Source organism: Salmo trutta, chromosome 14 (genome assembly GCF_901001165.1).
Source record: "Salmo trutta chromosome 14, fSalTru1.1, whole genome shotgun sequence".
Lineage (NCBI taxonomy): Eukaryota > Metazoa > Chordata > Actinopteri > Salmoniformes > Salmonidae > Salmo > Salmo trutta.
The window spans coordinates 40354863-40379207 of NC_042970.1; the positions used below are offsets into that span (position 1 = coordinate 40354863).

At 41.4% G+C, this 24345-nt stretch overlaps 1 protein-coding gene across 1 annotated transcript; it reads left to right on the forward strand.

The window, feature by feature from the left end:
- The first annotated feature begins 317 nt into the window (after window positions 1–317).
- On the forward strand, window positions 318–23748 carry LOC115208077 (peptidyl-prolyl cis-trans isomerase FKBP5). Its single transcript, XM_029775848.1, has 11 exons — window positions 318–562; window positions 13958–14090; window positions 15080–15224; window positions 15476–15618; window positions 15900–16014; window positions 17050–17206; window positions 19772–19862; window positions 20117–20200; window positions 20755–20940; window positions 21302–21541; window positions 22266–23748. Exons 2-11 carry the CDS (start codon window positions 13986–13988, stop codon window positions 22377–22379), a joined length of 1380 nt encoding a protein of 459 aa, XP_029631708.1. The 5' UTR covers window positions 318–562; window positions 13958–13985; the 3' UTR covers window positions 22380–23748.
- Window positions 23749–24345: the final 597 nt, after the last annotated feature.

Consider the following 24345-nt stretch of genomic DNA (forward strand, 5'->3'; position numbering starts at 1 on the left):
CCTATCTGTCCTCCAATAAAGCATGGAACCATTCTGAAATCTGTGAAATGTTCCGTTCGTAATCGAGGACAGTCCATGAGTACACTGCTGCTGTACAGACTGTTCCCGGTAGTTGCGCTGAGCTGCGCGAGTTGCGGCGGCGCTCGGCACAGAACTGGTTAAAGGGTCAGGGTGTCTACTAGAACACTGTGTCCTCACCAGAGCGCAGCTACAGTACAGCCGGAACATTGTGTTACTTTGTGGCCACTTTCCAAGACCTGCCCTTAATTTGTACACTAAATGCCACCCCCCCCCTCCAACCCCCAGTTCCCTCCACCTTCTTCACAGTGTCATTTCAATTCTCTTCTCCATGTGGCTCAAACTCGCGTGTTGATCGTCACTAGTGCCGGGGGGTTTCGACTGTAAAAAACTGCCGACAGAACATTAAGTACCCTGGTTGGTTATGAGAGGGCGGGTTTGAAATCACCGTGCTTACGTGCGTTGCAGAGTCAGTGTAGTGATACACCGGCTGAAGTTATAGCACACGGGCAATAGAAGAAGAGAAAATAAAAAATATAAATAGGTAAGTTACAGCTGTAGCCTATTTCTTATTATTTTATCGAAAAAGTGTAATTGGTTTGATTTATTGGGCATATTTTAACCAGCATGACCGAGTAGGAATCGAGTTAAATTGTATCCAATTGTACCCGGTTAGACATTTAAGGTGCCACAGAATAAATAGATAATAAAATACATAAAAGTTTTCATTTTATATACTTATGATTCAGCTTATTTGTCTTATCTAGAATCATTGTTCAGCTCTATTAAGTTGTGTTCTAGGCTTATTTTCCAGATACATGTGGATATCATGCTCACTTCTATTCCTCTACTTATCACTTGTCAATGTTTTTAATGAGAGTGGAATGAATTTACATCCATTGAAGGTTTTAGTCAAATGCTATTATAAAGGATAACTCATTATAATTTTCGGTTCTTTCTTTCGCTCTCTCTCTTACACACATGCACACATAGTCAGAAACACAAAGAAGCGCACGCACACACACACACGCGCACGCACGCACGCACACACACGCACACACACACACACACACACACACACACACACACTGTGAATAATGTATCTAATGTCTTACTCTCAATTAATATTTTCAATTTCATTAAAGGTAAATCAAATTGACCTAAAATGAAAATGTAGCCCCATGTCTTCTTATTACAGGTAATTAAGAAATTGCAATTAACGTTTATGTGACATTTACTCAACATGTATCTCCAGAACCAGTGGCGATGCAGTGAATGAATCATAGCATATAGGTGTGACTCTCCTTTGAAAAAAACAAACATGATTTTATACATTTCTTGTTTCAGTCTAGTTATTAACTGGAAGACTGAGCAGAAGAGAAATTACCTAGAACACTGTTAGAAATACATGTATCTGTAATTTTCTTTGCACCACAATACATGTATATAATTTACAGGTTGCATGTTGGAAGGCAACCAAGGCATTTATTGCAGCACATGTTCAAGGCTTGTTATGTGTGGGGGTTTACGTGGACATACAGTACCCTCAGTATTATCAGACCAAGGTTTCCTCCCAAGGTCTGCTTGGCCACATAATGGTTTACTGCATTTCAGCCTTCCTATCTATCTGCCAATGTTGTGGGGGCAGGTAGGTTGGTTCTGTGGTAGAGTACATGGCATTGGGTACACGTCTTTAGTATTTTAAGGTGGTAAAGCTGGCAGTCAGAGGGAGGACTTGGCCCATATTCATAAAGTCTCGGAGTATGAGTACTGATCTAGGATTAGGTCCCACCAACCTGTCCATTTAATTGTATTCATTATTAAGGGTAAACTAATCCTTTATCAGCACTTCTACTCCTAGACGCTCTATGATTAAGGGGCCAAGAGTGGTACGGTACGGATAGATGTGACGACGTGACCCTGTGGAAATAAATCGGAGAGAGAGTGTTGGAGAGAGAGAGTCTGAGAGAGAAAAAGAGAGCATTTCCAAGAAATGGCATCCAGCGATCGCCCTGAATGAAACGAGTCCAGACAGTATTGACTTAGCAGCACAGATACCTCTTACCTCGGGTCATATAATGCCCATGTCATTACATATCAGACCCCATTCCCTGCTTCTAGATGAAAGGGTATTCTGCTGCTACCTGGCTTTCTTTCCAACCAAGGTGCTTAATAAAAGATCAACTTGGAAATGTGTACATTTCAGCAAGTCTTCGAGGACAATGGAAGTTGACACAAAAAAAGTGTGTATAATTAAAACCAACACTCTTCTTATTGTGTCCTATTAAATCAGAGAAATTCAACTGAAACCATCAGGAATGGCTTTCTAAAGACCCAAGCACTTCCGTAGAACACCCTGATGAGGGCTATATTTCCAATTCATTTTGATTTAATAGTAAATGTTTTTTCTTGTCAACTTCCTTTGTCCTCCAATATTTTATGAATATTTTTCACATAACTCCTTCTTTGAACCATGGCAGACAGTGTTCCTCACCCCAGGACCGAAAATGTCTACTTAGCCTATGTTAGACAATATCCACAATGACAGAAAATGTCCTGTTCTTGTAGACAATGTCCTGTTCTTTCAGACAGTATCCCACTCTGTAACCACGTCAGTCTTTGTCACCCAGGACAGCCAGACAGTGTGTCCAGTTTGTCTACCGCTGCTCTTTATATGTGGATTAGCGTGAAGCATTGACTTGTGATAAAGTGCTTTGAGGCACAATGTGTATCTGTGAAGTGACTGTGCTGCTGGAGCTCTCAGGACTGAATGTTCTCGGCTTTGTTATGTTCCGTCCCTGCATTTCTCCACAGGGTCTCTGAGTTCCACGCTACCTCTGACTAAGAGACGCGCTGCTGGCTCTACCACAGCTGTAACTTATATGGATAATTCTATATCCCCTGATGGCTTACATTTCTTCATCATAAAGATGAAGTTAAAGACACATGCACAAGCATTCTGAATGACTGGTGATTGGATTAAATACTGTGGTACATAATTACTAACAGTTACATTATACATTCAGTTATTAGAGTACCATAGCCTGTGTTATTTTTATTTTTTTACAGAGTACTTCTAATATTTAGAATTTTTACTTTCCCCCCTCCAAAGTCAGATTGGACATTTCAGCAATAATTTAAACGAATTATATATATATTTTTTCTGCGTCAGTCCCAGCATTTCCCCAATTAAAAAATGATGTAATGTGCGTTAGTCTCTATTTGTGTTGAGGGTAGCCTACTTGGGTATTGCCATCTGAAGCAGATGCTGTGTTCTGACTGAGTAGGTTTCAGATTGGTGAACACCATCAGATTGTGCCAGGAACTCAGAACAGAAGGAACATCGTGTTCCCCCCCCACACACTCTACACACACACACACACACACTCTGCGCAGACACACACACACACACACACACACACACACAGTCTTACAAACACACTACACAGACACACACACATAGACGGACACACACACACCCCAGATGGACACACGCATACACACGCATACACACTACTGCGCAAATGAACACAGACAGAGATGGACAGAGGCAGACACAGAGGTGGACAGAGACAGAGTCAGACAGACTGACTGACACACTGGCACACATAGGCATACATGCATTCCCCCGCACAGAGCCACTCATATTTTAGGTTTAATTTGTAATTATTTTTTACTAGATCATTAAATCAGCTCATTATTCTTACATGTTATTGGTGTGTATGTGTGTGTGTGTGTGTTAATACATTTGGCCCTGTCAATGTGAAAGCTATAACGTTACAGCTCCCAGAACATGATGTTCCGTTCCAACTTTTCTTAGAAGTGATGTTCATTCCATATTAAGAAATGCCCCAGTCCCAGAAAAGACTGATCATTTTAAGCTTTATTACTATGTGTCACGCCCTGACCGTAGAGATCCTTATTATTCTCTATGTTTGGTTAGGTCAGGGTGTGACTCGGGTGGGGAAGTCTATGTTTTCTGTTTCTTTGTTTTTGGGCGGACTTGGTTCCCAATCAGAGGCAGCTGTTTATCGTTGTCTCTGACTGGGAATCATACTTAGGCAGCCTGTTTTCCACCTGTGTTTGTGGGATGTTATTTTCTGTTTAATGTCTGTGCCTGACGGAACTGTTCGCTTTCGTTTTGTTGCTTTTGGTTGTTCTTGTTTGAGTGTTTCTAGAAATAAAGTATCATGAACACTTACCACGCTGCGCCTAAGTCCACTTCTACTACCAACGACGAGTGTTACAGAACATCCCACCAAAAACGGACCAAGCAGCGTGGCCAGGATAGTTGGACATGGGAGGAGATCATGAGGGGAGCAGGACTCTGGACGCGGATTGGGGTGTATCGCCGTTCAAGGGAGCAGATGGAGGCAGCAAGAGATGAACGGCGATGATACGAGGAACTAGCACGGCAGCGACGTAAGCCCAAGAGGCACCTACACATTTTTTTTGGGGGGGGTGCACACGGGGAGATTGGCGGAGTCAGGGTGTAGACCTGAGCCAACTCCCCGTGCTTACCGTGGGGAGCGTGTGACCAGTCAGGCACCGTGTTATGCGGTGATGCGCACCATATCTCCAGTGCGCATTCACAGCCCGGTGCGCTCGTTGCCGACTTCCCGCGTTTGCCGGGCTAAAGTGAGCATTCAGCCAGGACGGGTTGTGCCGGCTCAGCGCTCCTGGTCTCCAGTACGCCTCCTTGGTCCAGGATATCCTGCGCCAGCTCTACGCACTGTGTCGCCAGTGCGCCTTCACAGCCCAGTGCGTCCTGTGCCAGCGCCCCGCACTTGCAGGGCTAAAGTGAGCATCCAGCCAGGGCGGGTTGTGCCAGCCCTACGCTCCAGACCTCCAGTGTGCCTCCACGGCCCAGTATATCCTGTGCCAGCTCCGCGCACCTGGTCTCCAGTGTGTCTCTCCAGCCTGGTACGCCCTGTGCCTGCTCCACGCACCCGGCCTCCAGTGTGTCTCCCCAGTCCAGTGAGACCGGTTCCGGCTCCACGTACGAAGCCTCCAGTGATGATCCATGGCACGAAGCCGCCAGTGATGATCCATGGCCCGGAGCCTGTAGTGATGATCCATGGCACGAAGCCTCCAGTGATAATCCATGGTCCGAAGCCTCCAGTGATGATCCATGGCACGAAGCCTCCAGTGATGATCCATGGCCCGGAGCCTCCAGTAATGATCCAGGGCACGAAGCCTCAAGTGACGATCTATGGCACGGAGCCTGTAGTGACGATCCATGGCACGGAGCCTGCAGCGATGGTCCCCGGTCCGGAGCCTGCGGCGACGGTCCCCGGTCCGGAGCCTCCGGTGATGATCCAGGGTCTGGAGCCTCCGGCGATGATCCACGGTCCGGTTCCATGAAAGTGGGGGGAATCCCAAACGGAGGGGGATCTGCGTCCCGCACCGGAGCCTCCACCGAGAGGAGATGCCCACCCGGACACTCCCCTATAGGTTCAAGTTTGCGGCCGGAGTCCGCACCTTTGGGGGGGGTACTGTCACGACCTGACCGTAGAGATCCTTATTATTCTCTATGTTTGGTTAGGTCAGGGTGTGACTCGGGTGGGAAAGTCTATGTTTTCTGTTTCTTTTATTTTGGGCCGAGTGTGGTTCCCAATCAGAGGCAGCTGTCTATCGTTGTCTCTGATTGGGAATCATACTTAGGCAGCCTGTTTTCCACCTGTGTTTGTGGGATGTTATTTTCTGTTTAGTGTCTGTGCCTGACGGAACTGTTCGCTTTCGTTTTGTTGCTTTTGGTTATTCTTGTTTGAGTGTTTCTTGAAATAAAGTATCATGAACACTTACCACGCTGCGCCTTGGTCGACTTCTCCTTCTAACGAGAGGCGTTACACTATGGTTATTGCTGTTTCCGTTAACAATGGCAAGTGGATTACACACTACTTATATAATTTTGACGTATGTGAGAACAAATGCGAGATTCTTACATACAGTCCATTCGGAAAGTATTCCAACCCCTTGACTTTTTCCACATTTTGTTACTTTATATCCTTATTCTAAAATGGATTAAATTGTTTTCCCCCTCATCAATCTACACACAATACCCTTTAATGATGTTTGCAAATTTATTACAAATAAAAAATGGAAATATCACATTTACATAAGTATTCAGACCCTTTACTCAGTACTTTGCTGAAGCACTTTTGTCAGCGACTACATCCTCGTTTCTTCTTGGGTATGGCACTACAAGCTTGGCACACCTTTATTTGGGGAGTTTCTCCCATTCTTCTCTGCAGATCCTCTCAAGCTCTGTCAGGTTGGATGGGAAGTGCCACTGCACAGCTATTTTCAGGTCTCTCCAGAGATGTTTGATCGGGTTCAAGTCAGGGCTTTGGCTGGGCCACTCAAGGACATTCAGAGACTTTTCCCGAAGCAACTCCTGCATTGTCTTGGCTGTGTGCTTAGGGTTGTTGTCCTGTTGGAAGGTGAACCTTCGCCCCAGTCTGAGGTCCTGAGCGCTGTGGAGCAGTATATCTCTGTGCTTTTCTCTGTTCATCTTTCTCTCAATTCTGACTAGTCTCCACTGAAAAACATCCACATAACATGATGATGCTGCCACCACCATGCTTCACTGTAGGGATAGTGCCAGGTTTCCTCCAGACGTGACACATGGCATTCAGGCCAAAGACTTCAATATCGGTTTCATCAGACCAGAGAATCTTGTTTCTCATGGTCTGAGAGTCCTTTAGGTGCCTTTTGGCAACCTAGAGGGCTGTCATGTGCCTTTTACTGAGGAGTGGCTTCCATCTGGCCACTCTACCATAAAGGCCTGATTGGTGGAGTGCTGCAGAGATGGTTGTCCTTCTGGAAGGTTCTCCCATCTCCACAGAGGAACTCTGGAGCTCTGTCAGAGTGACCATCGAGTTCTTGGTTACTTCCCTGACCAAGGCCCTGCTCCCCAGATTTCTCAGTTTGGCCTGGTGGCCAGCTCTAGGAAGAGTCTTGGTGGTTCCACACTTCTTCCATTTAACAATGATGGAGGCCACTGCATTCTTGGGGACCTTCAATGCTGTAGAGATGTTTTGCTACCCTTCCCCAGATCTGTGCCTCGACACAATCCTGTCTTGTAGCTCTACGGACAATTCCTTCGAGCTCATGGCTTGGTTTTTGCTCTGACATGCCCTGTCAACGGTGGGACCTTATATAGACAGGTGTGTGCCTTTCCAAATCATGGCCATCAAATTTTATTTACCACAGGTGGACTCCATTCAAGTTGTATAAACATCTCAAGGACGATCTATGGGAAACAGGATGTACCTTGCTCAATTTAGAATTTCTTAGGAAAGGGTCTAAATTCTTATGTAAATTAGGCATTCCTGTTTTTTATTTTTAATACATTTGCAAAAATGTCTAAAAACCTGTTTTTACTTTGTCATTGTGAGGTATTGTGTGCAGATTGATGAGGATTTTTATTTTATTGAATCCATTTTAGAATTAGGCTGTAATGTAACAAAATGTGGAAAAAGGGAAGGGGTCTGAATACTTTCTGAATGCACTGTAGACCTAAATGAAGCATCAAATCTGTTTGTGTGATGTGTGTGTGTGTGTGTGTGCGTGCGTGCGTGTGTGTGTGTGTGTGAGCGAGAGAGAGTGAATATGTGTGTGTATGAGAGAGTATGTGTGTGTGTATGAGAGAGATAGAGTGAGAGAGTATGTGTGGGTGTATGAGAGAGATGGAGTGAGAGAGTTTATGTGGTTGTATGAGAGAGATGGAGTGAGAGAGTATGTGTGTGTGTATGAGAGCGATAAAGTGTTTGTGTTTGCGCGCCCACAGGCACTTCTGTACATTATGAACAATAGCACCAGTACACAGTTAGGTACTCTCCATCAGAAAGAGGAAGAGATGAAGCTGAACAAAACGTGAAATGTGAGAGCAAGGGGTTAACAAAGACGCAGAGATGTATCAGGGAGGGGTAGAGTGGTGGAAGAGATGTAAGGAGGGAAGACTGAGCACAATGATTAATAGTAAGCCAATTAATTTAGTTTATCATGTTTGGCATGGATTGTCTAGACCAGCTGTGAAGCAGGTCACTTGGTATCTAGGGGGCCAACAGATCAATTGTGTCAGCTGCTCCATCTACAAATATTGAAGGATTGAGCCAAAGGTTTATATATACACTATGACTGACAGGGGGCGCTGTTTTGAAGCCACCGTGCCTCCATCTTGGCACTCACCCACCATTGTAAAAAATATTTTGGAAGCTATAGAAAAGCATTTATTATCGTCTACACTTGCCACGTTTATTCTATTACATACACCTTCATGCATACTTTTAATTAGATTATATAAATTAAGCATATATATATCAAATCAAAGTTTATTTGTCACGTGCGCCAAATACAACACCTTACAGTGAAATGCTTACAAACAGGCTCTAACCAATATTGCAAAAAAGGTATTAGGTGAACAATAGGTAGGTAAAGAAATAAAACAACAGTAAAAAGACAGGCTATATACAGTAGCGAGGCTATAAAAGTAGCGAGGCTACATACAGACACCGGTTAGTCAGGCTGATTGAGGTAGTATGTACATGTAGATATGGTTAAAGTGACTATGCATATATGATGAACAGAGAGTAGCAGTAGCGTAAAAGAGGGGTTGGCGGGTGGTGGGTGGGACACAATGCAGATAGCCCGGTTAGCCAATGTGCGGGAGAACACCGATATATATATATATATATATATATATAAAAACATTTTTCCTTAAAGAGGAAGTTACAGTGCCTTCAGAAAGTATACATACACCTTGACTTATTCCAAATTTTGTTTATTTACAGCCTTATTTCAAAATTGATTAAATAGATTTTTTTCTCTCACCAATCGACGCACAACTCAAGACATTTCAGCTTTTCATTTTTTACTAATTTCAAAAATGTTCTACAAACAAAATTCCACTTTGACATTATGGGGTGTTGTGAAACACAAAATCTCAATTAAATACATTTTTAATTCAGGCTGTAACACAACATAATGTGGAAAAAGTAAAGGAAGGCATTATACTAAATTCATTGATTCTTGAAAAATATAGCTAAGAAATGCCCCATGAGCTTTTTTCAACTGTCAAACCCCATGGGAAACCAACATATAATTATTTGACTTCAATGTAAGCAAAGTAAATGTAAACAAACACTATATAGCCTCAAAATATGGTTAAAACTAACATTTTAATTTCATGGATAGTCAGACCTTGCATCCATAGCTCTGTCTATGAATTTGAGAGTGGTTACATTTCTTCAGCCCCGTCCCTCAGCTTTTTGGGGAGGGTGTTTTGTTATTGTTTTTACTGTTGATTGCCACTTTAAAGTATACTTTTTTGAAAGTACTAATGTTACTGTCCCCACTACACTTAAATACATGTAATTTTGTCCCTAAAACATTGAATTTAAGTACTGTAGAATTCCATTCATTCCTATGGAGGACTACTTCTTCTGGGGAGTGCCAAAATGGCCGACCAGTGGCTTCAAAGACTCTCTTTTGCCAATACATTGCATCAGCAATCCAGGGTTTAAATACATAATTGGTTAGGGCCAAGGGGAAAGTGTAGGGAGAGAATTGGTATCAGCTGTGTGTGTGACTTCACTGTGGATGTCTGTGGAGGGCCACTCATAGTCAGCCAATTATGTACTGTTATAGCCTATATGACAAAGGGGTTGTTCCACCTCAAAAAGCACAAGAAAGAGGACTTCGACACCCACCATTTCAGAATGTTCTGAAATCGTTTATGTAGTTAGTAACAGATACAATTGGCATTCCTGAAACATTATTTTGTTGAAATATAATTTGAACTGAGAAATTAAGCTAATTGATTGCACCCAAGTTGGACAGATAATATTCAGATAATATTCAATAAATATAGTGTGAAAGTACCAGGTTTTGACCACTAGAAGCTACTATTCTGGCTATACAGCCACACTTTTTTATCCATGTTGTTGGTCTCTTGTGTTTACACACAATTTCCTTTGCAACTTTGGGTAGAAAACCAATAGATTTAGCTCATTATGAAAATGAATTGTGTGGTCATCTTCACAATTCAAGCCAGTCCTCCATGAAAGCAATTCAGTGAGTCCTTATATTAGCTTCAACCCAACTCTCCGTGAATAGTCCAACAAGTGGCCGCTCTCTGAGAGGGCTATCCCTATGCAATTCTTATATGAAGACTTTTCCTACAAGCCCAAACCTTTGATGTAGAAATGGGCTAGGGACTAAAATGTTGTGACAACCCTAATCAAATAATGAATTGCATGGCTGTCATGTTTTCAATAAAATTATCAGGAAACAGATTTATATGTATTGTGAAAATGATATTTACCATTAAACTCAATGCAACCCAATACCATTACAATTGCAAAACAGTATACATTGTGTGTTTGGGACTTTTACCATTGAAGACCATTAGAGACCATAACACTGAAACTGAAGCCTAATGGTTTGCTTGTTCACCAGGAATGGTCTAACAGTAACTAATACAGACCTTTTATGAAGGGAATAAACCACTGACAAAGGGCCCGTTTCCTGGATAAAGATTAAGCGTAAAAGAAGGACAGACTGATTTGCTTTCATGGAGGACTGGCTTGATTTGTGAGGATGACACACAAAATGTATTTTCATCATGAGCCAAACAAAAGAGACCAGCGAAATAGTGGTGGGTTTTTGACCATTTTTGGGGACTCCTTATGTCTTAAGGCGTCAGCATGCTTCAGTATGGCTGGCGCCTAGCCGAACTCGTCTAGCCGAACTGAACAAGTGTGCTTGCATACTCCCTTAAAAGACCTTCGCTTGAAAAATGAGAAAAACGGCAATAGTACTGTTTGTCCATTTTGAGTGGGCGTAGCCAGTATACACTTCCTCAAAATAGTCAGAATTCATCTAAGATAACTCAAGAAATCTGTCATTCATTTTGATCTTTTTGCCGGGGAGATCTTAGTCGTGCAATTTTACATCTATCTAAGATGTTTGGTGCAGTATTTCTCAATGAAAAAAATTGACAACAAAGGCATTATTGAGAATCCCTACTGTTCACCAATCACCGACAAAGAGGCGTGACTTTGGCTCCGAACTTTGGCTTGCCTCCTGAAAAAATGTTGTGTGCCCGAACTGCCCAAAAAACTCTCACCGAAGTCCAAAACGAACAAAACGTCACAAAATGTCATCATAATATATGCACAAACTCTTCCAAACTGTTTCGGCTGGGATGAATGTGGACGCCTTTACTTATTGGTAGGAAGAGGTTTGGGATGATAGGTACTGTATTTATTGAATATTATCTGAATCCTTTGAATTAAAATGGGAAATTTGGGTGCAATCAATTAGCTTAATTTCTCAGATATAAAATGTAATTTCAAGAAGATAATGTTTTAAGAATGCCAAGCTTACCTGTTTCTAACTACAGAAACAACTTCAGAACAATCTGAGATGGTGGGTGTCATGGCATGCTGTAATAAAATTGAAAGACTCAAAGTCCACTTGGGATGTTTGATTTGTTAGCTTACAATGGGCTGTTTGTATTCATTGAGCAAGAGAAGTCAACAGCAAAAAAGTTTAATGAATGAATTAGCTAAGCATCAAGGTTATGTTGATGGTTTAAATCTGTTTCACGTTTGTTTAACAGTATGGTGCAAGTTGTTCAATTAGCTGTTAGATATTTTAGATAAGTGTTGGGCTAGCATCATGTTTTGTTATTTTTTGTTTTGTTTTCTGAGGTATGGTGAAATGACATTACAAACTGTACAGAAATAAGTGTTACAGTAATTCTGCTGCGCTTGTTTCATCGTATTCCTCAGTCCGCTTCAATTTAAGACATTTTTAAGAAAATGTTTCTGCCTTGTTTGAAATACCCTACACCATCTGATATTAGATCCCTTCATAGTTTTTACATTTTGACAATTTTATTCAACATAAGATTGTTGTCTATCCCATAAAATGTCATAATATGTCAATACAGATTATTCAATAATCAATGACTCGATAATTGTATTAAATAAATCATGTATTTAGAATTGATTTAAAATGGGTCAATAGGGCATAATACCCAATGTCACAGAAAACACTGAAGCTTAATAGCGTCAACGTTATATCTTAAAAGTTAGTCCATAGTTCACAGCCAGGCTAAAGCTAAAAACAGATAAAGACATTCCAAAATCAACATTGACACAGTAAAGGTTAAAATAGCAAATATGACAGCAAGACAGCATGTGGAGGACCTGAGATTTCTATAACACACTTTTAATACCTCACCGTTCTTTAGATAGCAGACACATAGCGTCATGGCGGGTGGATCTCAAGTCTGGGGTTGTTGAACGATGATGACTTTAACCCTGATTGTGACTCATTGCCCGGAGGGGATCAATTATGTTTTTATCTTATCTTAACTTGTGAAAAGATGCAACAGGTGATGGTAACAGAATATTCATTAAGATTGCTACTGGCTTTTCAACAAATTCTTAGTTGGTTGTCATGCAAATTGTCACCCACTCATTAAATATTTGTTGTAATTTGGAACTTGGACATTGCTTTCAGAGGAGGTGCGTAACATGAACAGATCCAGGTGACTTTATTTACAAACTACTGCCTTTTGTCCACATACACTTGTTGTTCTGGAACGGGGAGGATGGGGGTTGAGAGAATGCCAAGAAGAATGCCAAGAGTGTGCAAAGCTGTCATCAAGGCAAAGGGTGGCTACTTTGAAGAATCGTAAAATATGAGATATATTTGAATTTGTTTAACACTTTTTTGGTTACTACGTGATTCTATATGTGTTATTTCATAGTTTTACAATGTAGAAAATAGTAACAATAAAGAAAAACCTTTGAATGAGTAGGTGTGTCCAAACTTTTGACTGGTACTGTATACTTTCATAAAAATGTTTTAACTGGTACCGTGGACCTTCAGAAGAGTCTTGTGGGGCCTGCGGGCGTCCTAGAGCAAAAAGCCACCGTGTTTGTGACACATCGTGCGTGGCATTTTCAGTCATTAAATGTGAGAAGTTTGTATTACACTTAGTTAGGTCAGACCTACATCCACTGCACACATGACACTAGTATTATGGTATGAATTAAAATGTGTTTAAATGATGTACTGTGGTTTGCGAGATAAAGGCTGCTATAGAAAGACATCAGGATAATATTATAATGTGCTCATCACCAGAAAGCTCTTCATCAGTACCCAACAGCGGTGGTGCAGGATGTCTCACAAAGAGTGACAGCACTATTGTTCCACCAGATCTCATATTTCACGGTCCAGTTTTTTTCAGAATGAAGAAGAAACACTTTTTTTTATTTGACCATGGGAAAAACAAGCTACTGCGCAAGTAGGTTACCACATTGCGGTTTTGGTTGAATTGAAACCTTCGACATCGTCAAAAGTGAATGTGGGCGTAGTATACTGCTATGAACCAGCGTGTTTACTGGAGTCTTGACATTAGTATGATGGTATGACTGTAGCAAATTCCCAGAGTTAGCATAATGTACTGTGGGCTGGGAGAAGGTTGGCCATTGAGGCATATGAGGATATTATTTCTGTAGCTCATCATCAGAAAGCTTGTTTGGCTCTTCAACCGTCTCCCAATAATGTACTGTGCTGCAAGTCTCAAAATAAGTAACGGCACAGAGTTTACTCTCCGTTAGTCAGCACCTCTACATACACTGCGTCAGCTCATGCATTTTATCAGAATGAAGAAGAAACAGAGTTGAGATGTTAGAAACGTAATTCCCTGACTCACAGAATGTCAGCGATATAGCATAGCTAACACATTTACCTACTTAAAGCATATGCGTATAATTGATTACAGTTTAATTGACATTCAGGTGGTTCTGGAAGGCCTTTCTTAAGGGGGGCTTTGTGTGTTGGTGGAGTTTTGTGAGTCTGTTATTACGTTTGTGCGCATCCCAGTTATAAACAATGTGTGTGTGACTCTTTTGTGCAGGTTTAGAGTGGCATGCACAGGTGCAGATATGACCACAGATAAGGACCAGTCCATGGATGACCAGTCTCCTGTTGTGGTCTTTGCTGCCAAGGGTATCGACGTCACTCCTAGCAAAGATGAGGGAGTTCTCAAGGTAGGCTTCAACCTCATTCCCAACCTCCTCTGTAAGGGACAAACTCTGTCTTGACATACAGCAACCTGGTCTCAGAGCATTTTGTTTTATTCTGTATGTAAACCGAGACACTCCCTTTAGTATATGTTACATTTCATATGGTATGTATTAATTCGTGGATGTGCATTATCCATTTCTTATGATATGTTACGAATTTGCAAAACATACTATATGTTACGAATTTGCAAAACGTACAATATGTTATCAATTTTCAAAAACGTATGATATGTTTTGAATTCCAATTTGTTGTAGCTAATGCTAGGTGGTTAGGTGGCTAACACTAACGTTATTTAGCTGGCTAAGATGGCTAGGCTAGGGGTTAGGGTTAAGGGTTAGGATTAAGGGTTAGGATTAAGGTTAGGGTTAGGGGAAGGGTTAGTTATCATGCTAGTAGTTGAAAAGTTGCTAATTAGTTAAAATGCTAAAGTTGTCCGTGATGAGATTCCAACACGCAACCTTTGGGTTGCTAGACGTTCACCATTATACACCTTCTCATCCACCCCAACCAACCACCTCCTTTCGTTTTTGCCTGTAACCATACCAAACGTAACATATCCTACTAATTTGAGTGTTTCAGATGTACTTTTACTATGTTACGTCTAGTCTATGAGACCAAGCTGCATACAGGAGTGCAGCTCAACTTATTACATGAAGCACACACACAAAGTCTTCCCTGTCACAGTAATCAGAGAGACTTCAGAGAAACGCATCCTTCATAATTCTGCCACCAGAATCAAGAGTGTTCCTTTGTATTGAGCACATCCTCAGTGTTACCTCTAAAACAGAGCACTGCAAGAAATGCCTACCTGTTAGGATGAAAAATAATAATAGGGGTACATGAAAAAGAAATATGTGATACGAAGAAACCATCATCACTGTCTAGCTAGAGAAACAAGTACTAGCATGCTGAGTTGAGATTATCTCAGGGGTGACATTTGTTCTTTATACAGGTGGTGAAAAACCAGGGAGAGGATGGGGACAGACCCATGATCGGGGACAAGGTAGCAGTACACTACACTGGCAAACTAATCAATGGGAAGAAGTTTGACTCCAGTATGGAACGCAAAAAACCCTTCACCTTCAGTCTGGGAAAGGGTATGTCCGAGTCTGAGACTGCCTCTTACTGCGGTACTCGTTTCTAAGATACCTTTTCAGCTCAAGAAGGACTGTCATCAGGACATACAGATGTACATATTGTACATATAGCTTCTATATTATACTTACATTTTTGACATCTGTATGTATGGAAAAAAGAACTCATCTAACTCATCCGCCGTATGTATCGCCCATATGTCACTGTAGCCTACATCTGTTTACCATGTCTCTAATTTTGTATCACTCCACAGGTCAGGTGATTAAGGGCTTGGATATTGGTGTGTCCTCTATGCAGAGAGGAGAGGTGTGCATGCTCCTCTGTAAACCAGCCTATGCCTATGGGTCAGCTGGATGCCCGCCCAAAATACCTCCCAACGCCATGTTACAGTTTGAGGTAGGTAAAGCTTAGTGGTTACCAAGAGGATGATGGTATATAGGCCTTCCTCTGCACGTAACAGTTTCCCCCTTTATATTCTGACTGTGCATTGTTCTAGATTCTCTCTCGGCATTGTGAACAGAACACATAACACTGTCTCTGTCATCATTTTCATCATTATGGAATCTTTCTGTTACCATTGTGTAAAAGTGTGCCACTGCTGCTGGTGTTGCTATGGCAACACATGAATGTGACGTGACGTTTTATTCTGACCTTACGTGTTTCTTCACTTCCTGTAGGTGGAGCTGCTGAGCTTCCAAGGGGAGGTGCTGACGGACGACGGCGGCATCACAAGGAGGATAAAGATCAAAGGGGAGGGCTATAATAACCCCAACGACGGATCAACAGTCCACGGTAAGGTGGACATGCTCTCTCTCTATCACATTCACTGTGATCTAATTGACTGTGATCTTGGTGATCTTGGTGATCAATATGTTAATTGATTTTGGTACAAAGGCTTTGTCTCACATTAACCAGGTTTCCATCCAACCTTTTTATTTGAGTAAAGTGCATGTTGGATCATTTTTTTTACGACAAGCCTGATTGAAACAGCAAAAAACGTTCCAAATGTCAACAAAACAAATGACCCTAGACAAAGTGAGCTCTTTTTGTGTCGGTAAAATACATTATGCGAGAAATGGGGGTATTATTATAACCATCATATCACAAAGTAAACTTGGAGTCAAGCAATGATATGCTATGTGGTCCTCTCGCTACAACTCGGGAAAGCATAGAGTTTAATTTATTAGGCTACAGATGAAATAAGTTGTGATGAACTTCACAGGGTGGTGAAAGTGCATGGTGATAAGCTTGATGCTCCTTTCCAATAGAGGCTCCTACACAATAAATATTGAGGGTCTTATTCTGGTGACATGATGATCGAGGCTTGGCTGCTGTTTGACAAATAAAAAGAATCTCCCTATGTTGTCCATAATAACGTCATCATGTGGGCTAGCCTACCCACACTGTTTTTTATTCAGTACATGGGAATTTAATCACCAAAGTTATTTTTATGTGCACTAGGTCATCACCGACAACCGTTTATCCGCAACAAGTCAATTAGATGGAAACGCATATCTGATGGAAAAATGCGCATATTGTATTTATGCAGATTTTGAGGATATTCACGTGAAAATCTGTCGCCAATTGGATGGAAACCTAGCTCGTGACTGTGATCAGATTGATTGTGATCAAAATGTTTACAGATTTTTGTACAGTCTCAAACAAGACAAAAAAAAACATTTTGAACACTCAAACTAAACATGTTGAACAATCTAAACTATATTATGCTATCTGAACAGTCCATTCCCATTAAGTGAAATATAATAATATTAATATTTACCATTAAAAAAATGATCTTATTTTCCAATTTCCTCCTGTATCCCACAGTGCACCTGGAGGGTCGCTGTGAAGGGCGCCTGTTTGACTCCAGGGATGTGCACTTCGTGGTGGGCGAGTCAGAGGACATGGGTGTTCCTCTGGGTGTAGACAGGGCCATGGAGAAGATGCAGAAAGGAGAGTGCTGCATGCTCTACTTAAAACCCAAGTAAGAGCCTCTACTCTACTCTACTCTACTCTACTCTACTCTACTCTACTCTACTCTACTCTACTCTACTCTACTCTACTCTACTCTACTCTACTCTACTCTACTCTACTCCCTATTGCTAGTGATGACTCTACTCTACTCTACTCTACTCTACTCTACTCTACTCCCTATCGCTAGTGATGACTCTACTCTACTCTACTCTACTCTACTCTACTCCCTATCGCTAGTGATGACTCTACTCTACTCTACTCTACTCTACTCTACTCTACTCCTTATCGCTAGTGATGGGAAAACAAGGATTTCTGAAGGCTTCGGCACTTTAACCAAATTGTTCCAAAAAACGGTTGATTACTCGTAGCTTCATTATTTGTTCACAATGCACATTAGTGACATTAGGTCTTCCCTGTGGCTCAGTTGTTAGAGCATGGTGTTTGCAACGCCAGCATGGTGTTTGCAACACCATGGTTGTGGGTTCGGATTCCCACGGGGGGCCAGTACGAAAAAAAAAATGTATGCATTCACTACTGTAAGTCGCTCTGGATAAGAGTGTCTGCTGAAACGACTAAAATGTAGAAAATGACATCTGCTGGTCAACAGTAAATAGCAGCGTGTGGTTATTTCGCTCTCCACTGGTTTTATCAAAACTCTGTGGCGCAGTAGTACGTTTTTGGCATCAGTAGCCTAAAGTTGGAAATCTAGGTTCACATCATGCTTCACTTTTTTGCCTTCAAGTTTAATACATATATATAAAACAACTGAATTTATGGCTTTAATTAGGATGCTTAAGACAGAAGCTTATACTATACTAAATATAATTACAATTAAAACTAAATACAATTATTTGAACATCAGTGCAGAAAGTGTGGTTTCAATTTTGACTTCATCAGGATTCGACCTCACCCTCACATCCCTGAATGTTCCCTACTTGACCCGCCAACACCTTGATCACACCAACAGTGTTGTGGGGCAAAATGGTAGGCAGTATCATCTGGATATGTGTGCAACAAAGTTCAACATTCACCTTCTGCTACCATTTCTGTCAAGCCGTTAACATATACGGTTTGACAAATACGTTCAATAAATCCAATGTATGCACCACACAGAACGCACTGCAACTGCCTCTGCAACGCAATGCTGCAAGGCAAACGCAGTGTTCCGTTGGAAATGTATGTACTTCTGGTGTACCAAAATGCAATGATGCTGTCGGTGTGATCAAGGCATAAGCTACCGGTCAGGTGAAACTTTTTATACAAAATCCAAAATGTGTAAGTACTGTATCCAGTAGAGGTCGGTGTTTGAAGGCAGCTTGGAATCAAAGAAAGCACCGGAATCATTGCGAAATCAAGTGGGATCTCGCCAATCACATGAACAGACTAAGCTTCGGATGTCATCGATACACGCATTGGCACACTGCTTCAAATTTTGCTGCTTTCGCCTCGATCACACCAATAGCATTTTTGCATTTTGGTACACAAGAAGCACATACATTTCCAAAGGAACACTGCGTTTGCCTTGCAGCATTGTGTTGCAGAGGCAGTTGCAGTGCGTTCTGTGTGGTGCATATGTTGGATTTATTGAACGTATGTGTCAAACTGTCTGCGTAGACGGCCTGACAGAAATGGTAGCAGAAGGTGAATGTTGAATTTTTGTTGCACACATATCCAGATGATGCTGAGTACCATTTGCGCAATGACACTGATCGAGGCGTTAGCGATTTCGACGCATACCTCGAAACTCCGGTATCAAACTTACATCACTACCTATTGCCGAAGTGTCCCTGTTGCAACACAAAGTAGATACGCTCATACCCAAATAATGTTGTTGACTCATCCTATACCCGTATTTTTCGGCCAGATAAAAATATATATATATAAAAAAAACATCCAAAACCCCACCACAAATTATATATCAAACAGAAAAATGTCTGCTAGTTCCTCATAGAGGATGATGTCATCATCCTGAGGAGGAAGAGCTAGCCAATCAGTGGTCTACTCACATTCATTATTTTGAATGACTAGTATATGCCCACACCATTGCAACATAGAAAATATTTTTTTGTAAGGAAAACTATTTCACTCATATTGTAGTTAATTATGGGTAATATTTCATAGAAATCTGGAAAAGTTACTTTAAAGGGTCAATCTGCAGTTTCTACATACATTTCTGGACTTATAAATGATTGATATATACCGATTGATTCTTAAGGAATATAACTTATAAATGCCTCATGAGCTTAGTTCAACTGTCATACCCCAAGAGAACTCAAATTGTTGTAAACAAACATTGCCTCAAAACATGGTTAAAACTATAATTTTGATATCATGGATGGTAAGACCTTGCATCCATATCTATGAATTTGAGAGTGGTTACATTTCTCCAGCCCCATCACTCAGCTTTTTACCGAAACAGGGTCGGGGAGGACGCTTTGTTATTTTGTCATCTGCTGATTGCTGCTTTAAACAAGCATCACTATACTAAAATCTTGACTTTATGTTTGCCTTTCATGGAACAGGTGTATGTCAGGACTAATCAGCCATACAATACTCTCTGTCTTGTTTTTTGTAGGTATGGTTTTGGGAAAGAGGGTAGAGCACAGTATAAGATTGGACCAAACTCAGACCTGGTGTATGAAGTGACACTAAACAACTTTCAGAAGGTGAGTTATACTTGCTGGATTAGATAGGGTAACAACAATGTGTTCAAGTATCCTGTTAGTGTCCCTGGAAGATACTAACAGATTGATTTTATTTGAGCTGGTGGAGTTTAGACAATGAGGGTCTCAGTTAAATATTGATTGCATGATGGCAGAGTGACCCTGGAGAAAATAATGGGAAGAAACAGGCATCATCTCAATGAAAGTCATCCTCAAATCTCCTCGTCTGAAACATAACAATATGTTTTCTTTTCAAGGCCAAAGAATCCTGGGAGTTGGATCAGAAGGAGAAACTGAAATTGTCTGCTGCAGCCAAACAGAAAGGGACACAATATTTCAAGGTATAGTGGGCCATCTCTGTCTTTCAGAAAATAGACAAAACTCTCAGGGCCATTGGATGCATCTGTGTATGAATATTTCATTAACTTGAACCAAACCCTGTGAACTTGCAGAACTTGAACCCTGCAAACAAGTTCACAAGGACATGAAAAATTGCATTTTCTTTTTGTTTCAGAATTTTTAATTTATTTAACGATTTTTTTGACAAATGGCGACATTTTCGTAGTGCAAAAGGATTGTACAGTGTCAAAATTACCATAAACCTCATTATAACCCGGAAGAGTGATTTAATTAGAAAATGTTCTTCAACAACGTGCATTATGAAGAGGTGACTTTTTATATATTGCTCAGATTACTAAAGTCTAGTTAAATAATCAACACCTCATACTGCACATTGTTGAAGAAAAGCTTCAAAATCCCAATTGTGAGATTATAATTAGGTTCACAGTTTTTTTTGCACTTTGTACATTGCTTTTGAACTATGAAAATGTTGTCTAAAATCTCTTTTGTATGAGAGACCTGCTAAACTTAGCCCATGTGTTGTCCCTGGTTGTAGGCGGGGCGTTATCTTCAGGCGGTGGTCCAGTACCAGCGCGTTGTGTCGTGGCTGGAGATGGAGTTTGGTGTGGGCAAGGAGGAGCAGCAGAAGCTCCAGGACTTCCTACTGGCTGCCCAGCTCAACCTGGCTATGTGCTACCTGAAGCTGAGAGAGTACGCACTGGTTGTGGAGAACTGCAACAAGGTACACTCTCACTGCATACCTGGCACCATGCATGAGAAACCCCACAAACATATACACGTATACCATACTGAAGCCACAAAGAGCATGCAGCTTACACCTGTTCATGGAATAGCATACAGTTGTGTTTGTCTATGGCTTTTTGCTCTGGCTCACAGGGGTTGTATACACGTATTAATCTGTTTGGCAAGCATTAAAATAACAATCACACATTTTCAACCATTCTGTAACTTTTTTTTAAACAGCTTTATAAACTAACTTAAACAGCTTTATAAACTTATAAAGCCCTTTATAAATCCCTGTAGGTACACCTTAATGTTACAAATATAGTTACAAATATAGTATCTATGTGTGTATCTCCCAGGTGATAGAGCTGGATGAGAAGAATGAGAAGGCTCTGTACCGGCGTGGGGAGGCTCGTCTCTTCCGTAACGAGTTCAGCCTGGCCATGTCTGACTTTAAACTGGTGCTGCAGGTCAACCCCTCCAACCGGGCCGCACGCGGTCAAGTATCCATCTGTCAACGCAATATCCGGGAACACCACGAAAAGGACAAGAAGATCTATGCCAACATGTTCCAGAAGTTCGCTGAGCGTGACGTCAAGGTCTGTGTCAACGTCTTTCACAGTCTGGATGGGTTCCATCCCAAATGGCAACCTATTCCCTATATAGTGTACTACTTTTTAACAGAGCCCTATAGGCCCTGGTTAAAAGTAGTGCACTATATGGGGAATAGGGTGCCATTTGGGATGCTGTCTGGATGTGTAATCATCTGTACAATCTGACCTGGTTCCCTGTTCTGTTTGAGTAAGTGGATACATGTGATATCACACATCTATTTCAATAATCTCTGCTGTGCTGCTGACCTATTGTAGTCCATCGTTCATGGTTTAGAGATTCACGCTCACTGGTACTAGGCTGACACCTAGTGGTAGTATTGAGTGGCAACTTTATTTGAACTTTTGTTATCAAATTCTCTCATTGTAATATATGCCATTTAGCAGACACTTTTATCCAAGTGACTCATGCATAGTTATTTTTTTATCTATGAGTGGTCCTGGGGATCAAACCCACTATCCTGGCATGGCAAGAACCATGCTCTAGCAAATGAGCTACAAAGGACCACTCACTGATGCATCCTTTTTACTCCATAATCTATTATCAAGTTGTGTCTTCATTAACATAAACATTTATATTATACTAATTCATATTATAAAACAAAATGTAGGACAAGTTATTTATTTTAGCACAATGGAAGAAATCTATACATGACTTCCATAAACATTCTTTACTCAAGTCTCTCTCCTTTGTATCTGTGTGCTCGAACAGGCAGGGAAGGGGAAGAGGAGGAGGGGGGAGGACAGTGGAGTGATGAACGAGAACCATCAAGTGGCCATTAAGAGACGACGCAGGAGTCAGGACCACGGCCAGGACTGTCCCTGATGCTCCAGAGGAGGTCCGGAGGAGGGCAAAGCCAGGGGGGCAGGTCTCCCCTCGCTACCCACACAGAGACCAGGGGTCTGAGGCAGGGACTGGACGGGGCTGGACCACACCCCCTCCACCCTGATCTCATCATCCTCTACCTAGCCCTCCACCATGTGTGCTGTACCCAGCACGACAGACAGGGGGCATGAGTGAGTGGGGAAGGCTCCAAGCCAAACAGCAATCCTTCCTTCAGTCTATAACATGGAATCCTGTCCAGGTCTTGTCCTCAACCTCATGCGTTGCGCAATTCCTCCAAATGCACACCTCAATTTAACTCAGATCCACAGACTGCATTATGTTGATAATCAAATCAAAATGAATCACATAAGATAATATAATATCATTTTGCTTGGCATTGCATTTTCCCGTTTTGCACATACAGATGAACAACAGGTATCATTGTATTTTGGTTGCTTTGATCTATTGGTTGGGATGTCTGGGGTTGCCTTACACCTTGTGCTTAAACTCACAATTGGAATCCTAAATATATATAACTTGACCATGTGGAACAGTGGTGCGACGCTGAGCCGCTATAACAGACAAAACAGCTGGCATCATCGTCACCTAGTTGTCATGACACCCACAGTCCCAAAAGACTAGTTATGTTTAGACAGTGAGTCATACAGTATATTTGTACAGACAGTTTGGCTGAAGAACCTCCCACTCTTTACTCTTGAACATAGAGAATTAACAAGTACAGACTCATGGACCATTGCATGCTGCAGATGCTACATACTGTTATGTGTTTGCTACTCTCTTTGACTGTCCGGGAAGTCCAAAATCAAAGGAAGTCCAATAATGAAGCTTTAAGTCTCAGCTTTCCAAGCTGCTGTCCAGTCCTCTCTGACTTCAACATTTCATTCTCTCCTGGACAAATGCTTTTTTCCATCTACGCTGTTAGAATTTGGGTTATGTGACTGATGATAATTAGGGCATATAGATTCTAGTTGTGTAGTTCTCTTCCTCCCCAGTCCTGGAATGGGTGACTGTACTGTCTGACCATTTAGTACACTTATTTCCCTCTACTAAAAGAGTGTTAAATGATGGACAATGATTCACTTCAATCTTCAGCAAAGATTGTAAAACCACCGATGTTGTCTTTTTAAGAAAAGTAACACTCAATGATTTAAGCCTTGGATAAAATCTGGGCTTTATATTTTTGGACATTTGCTTTTGCATTCGTTGGACATCAGGCCCTTGGGTGTCTTACTGATATTATCATTGTGAAACAAAAAAAGGCAGGCTTAAACTCTCAATATAAAAAGAAACCATTGAATCCTTGTGCGTATGCTTTTTTATTTTTATTAAAAATGTCTGTCTTTACCCAGCACTCTTTCTGAAGGCTCATGAGTGGTGCAGTGGTCTAAGGCACTGCATCTCAGTGACAGAGGCATCACTACAGACCCTGGTTCGATCCTGGGCTGTATCACAACCGGCCATGATCGGGAATCCCATAGGGCGCCAACAATTGGCGATGCGTTGTCCGGTTTAGGGGAGGGTTTTGTCGTGGTAGGCTGTCATTGTAAAATAAGAATTTGTTCTAAACTGAATTGCCTAGTTAAAAAAATATGCTTTTTTGTAATTGGAGGCTAGTTACCTATACCTACATTAATGCCACAGAGTAAGGAGTTAAGTGTAGTGTTGCCAGGATTAGATATCAGAGCATAAAAACCTTATCAAGAGTTTCTATGCTAATGATATCCATAATATTTGTTCACCAATGCTTTGGATACAAATGACTTTCCCTCGATTTGTACTGTTTTCTAGGGGAGCCAACTATGAATGTTATTGGACTACACTGAGCGTAACAGAGTCTTAGAGTGTAATAATACTATGTATCACGTACTGTACAGAAGCCTGCTGTAAGTGTTATTAACATGACACAGATGCTATTGAAACTGTGTATCATCCAATGATTAAGTAT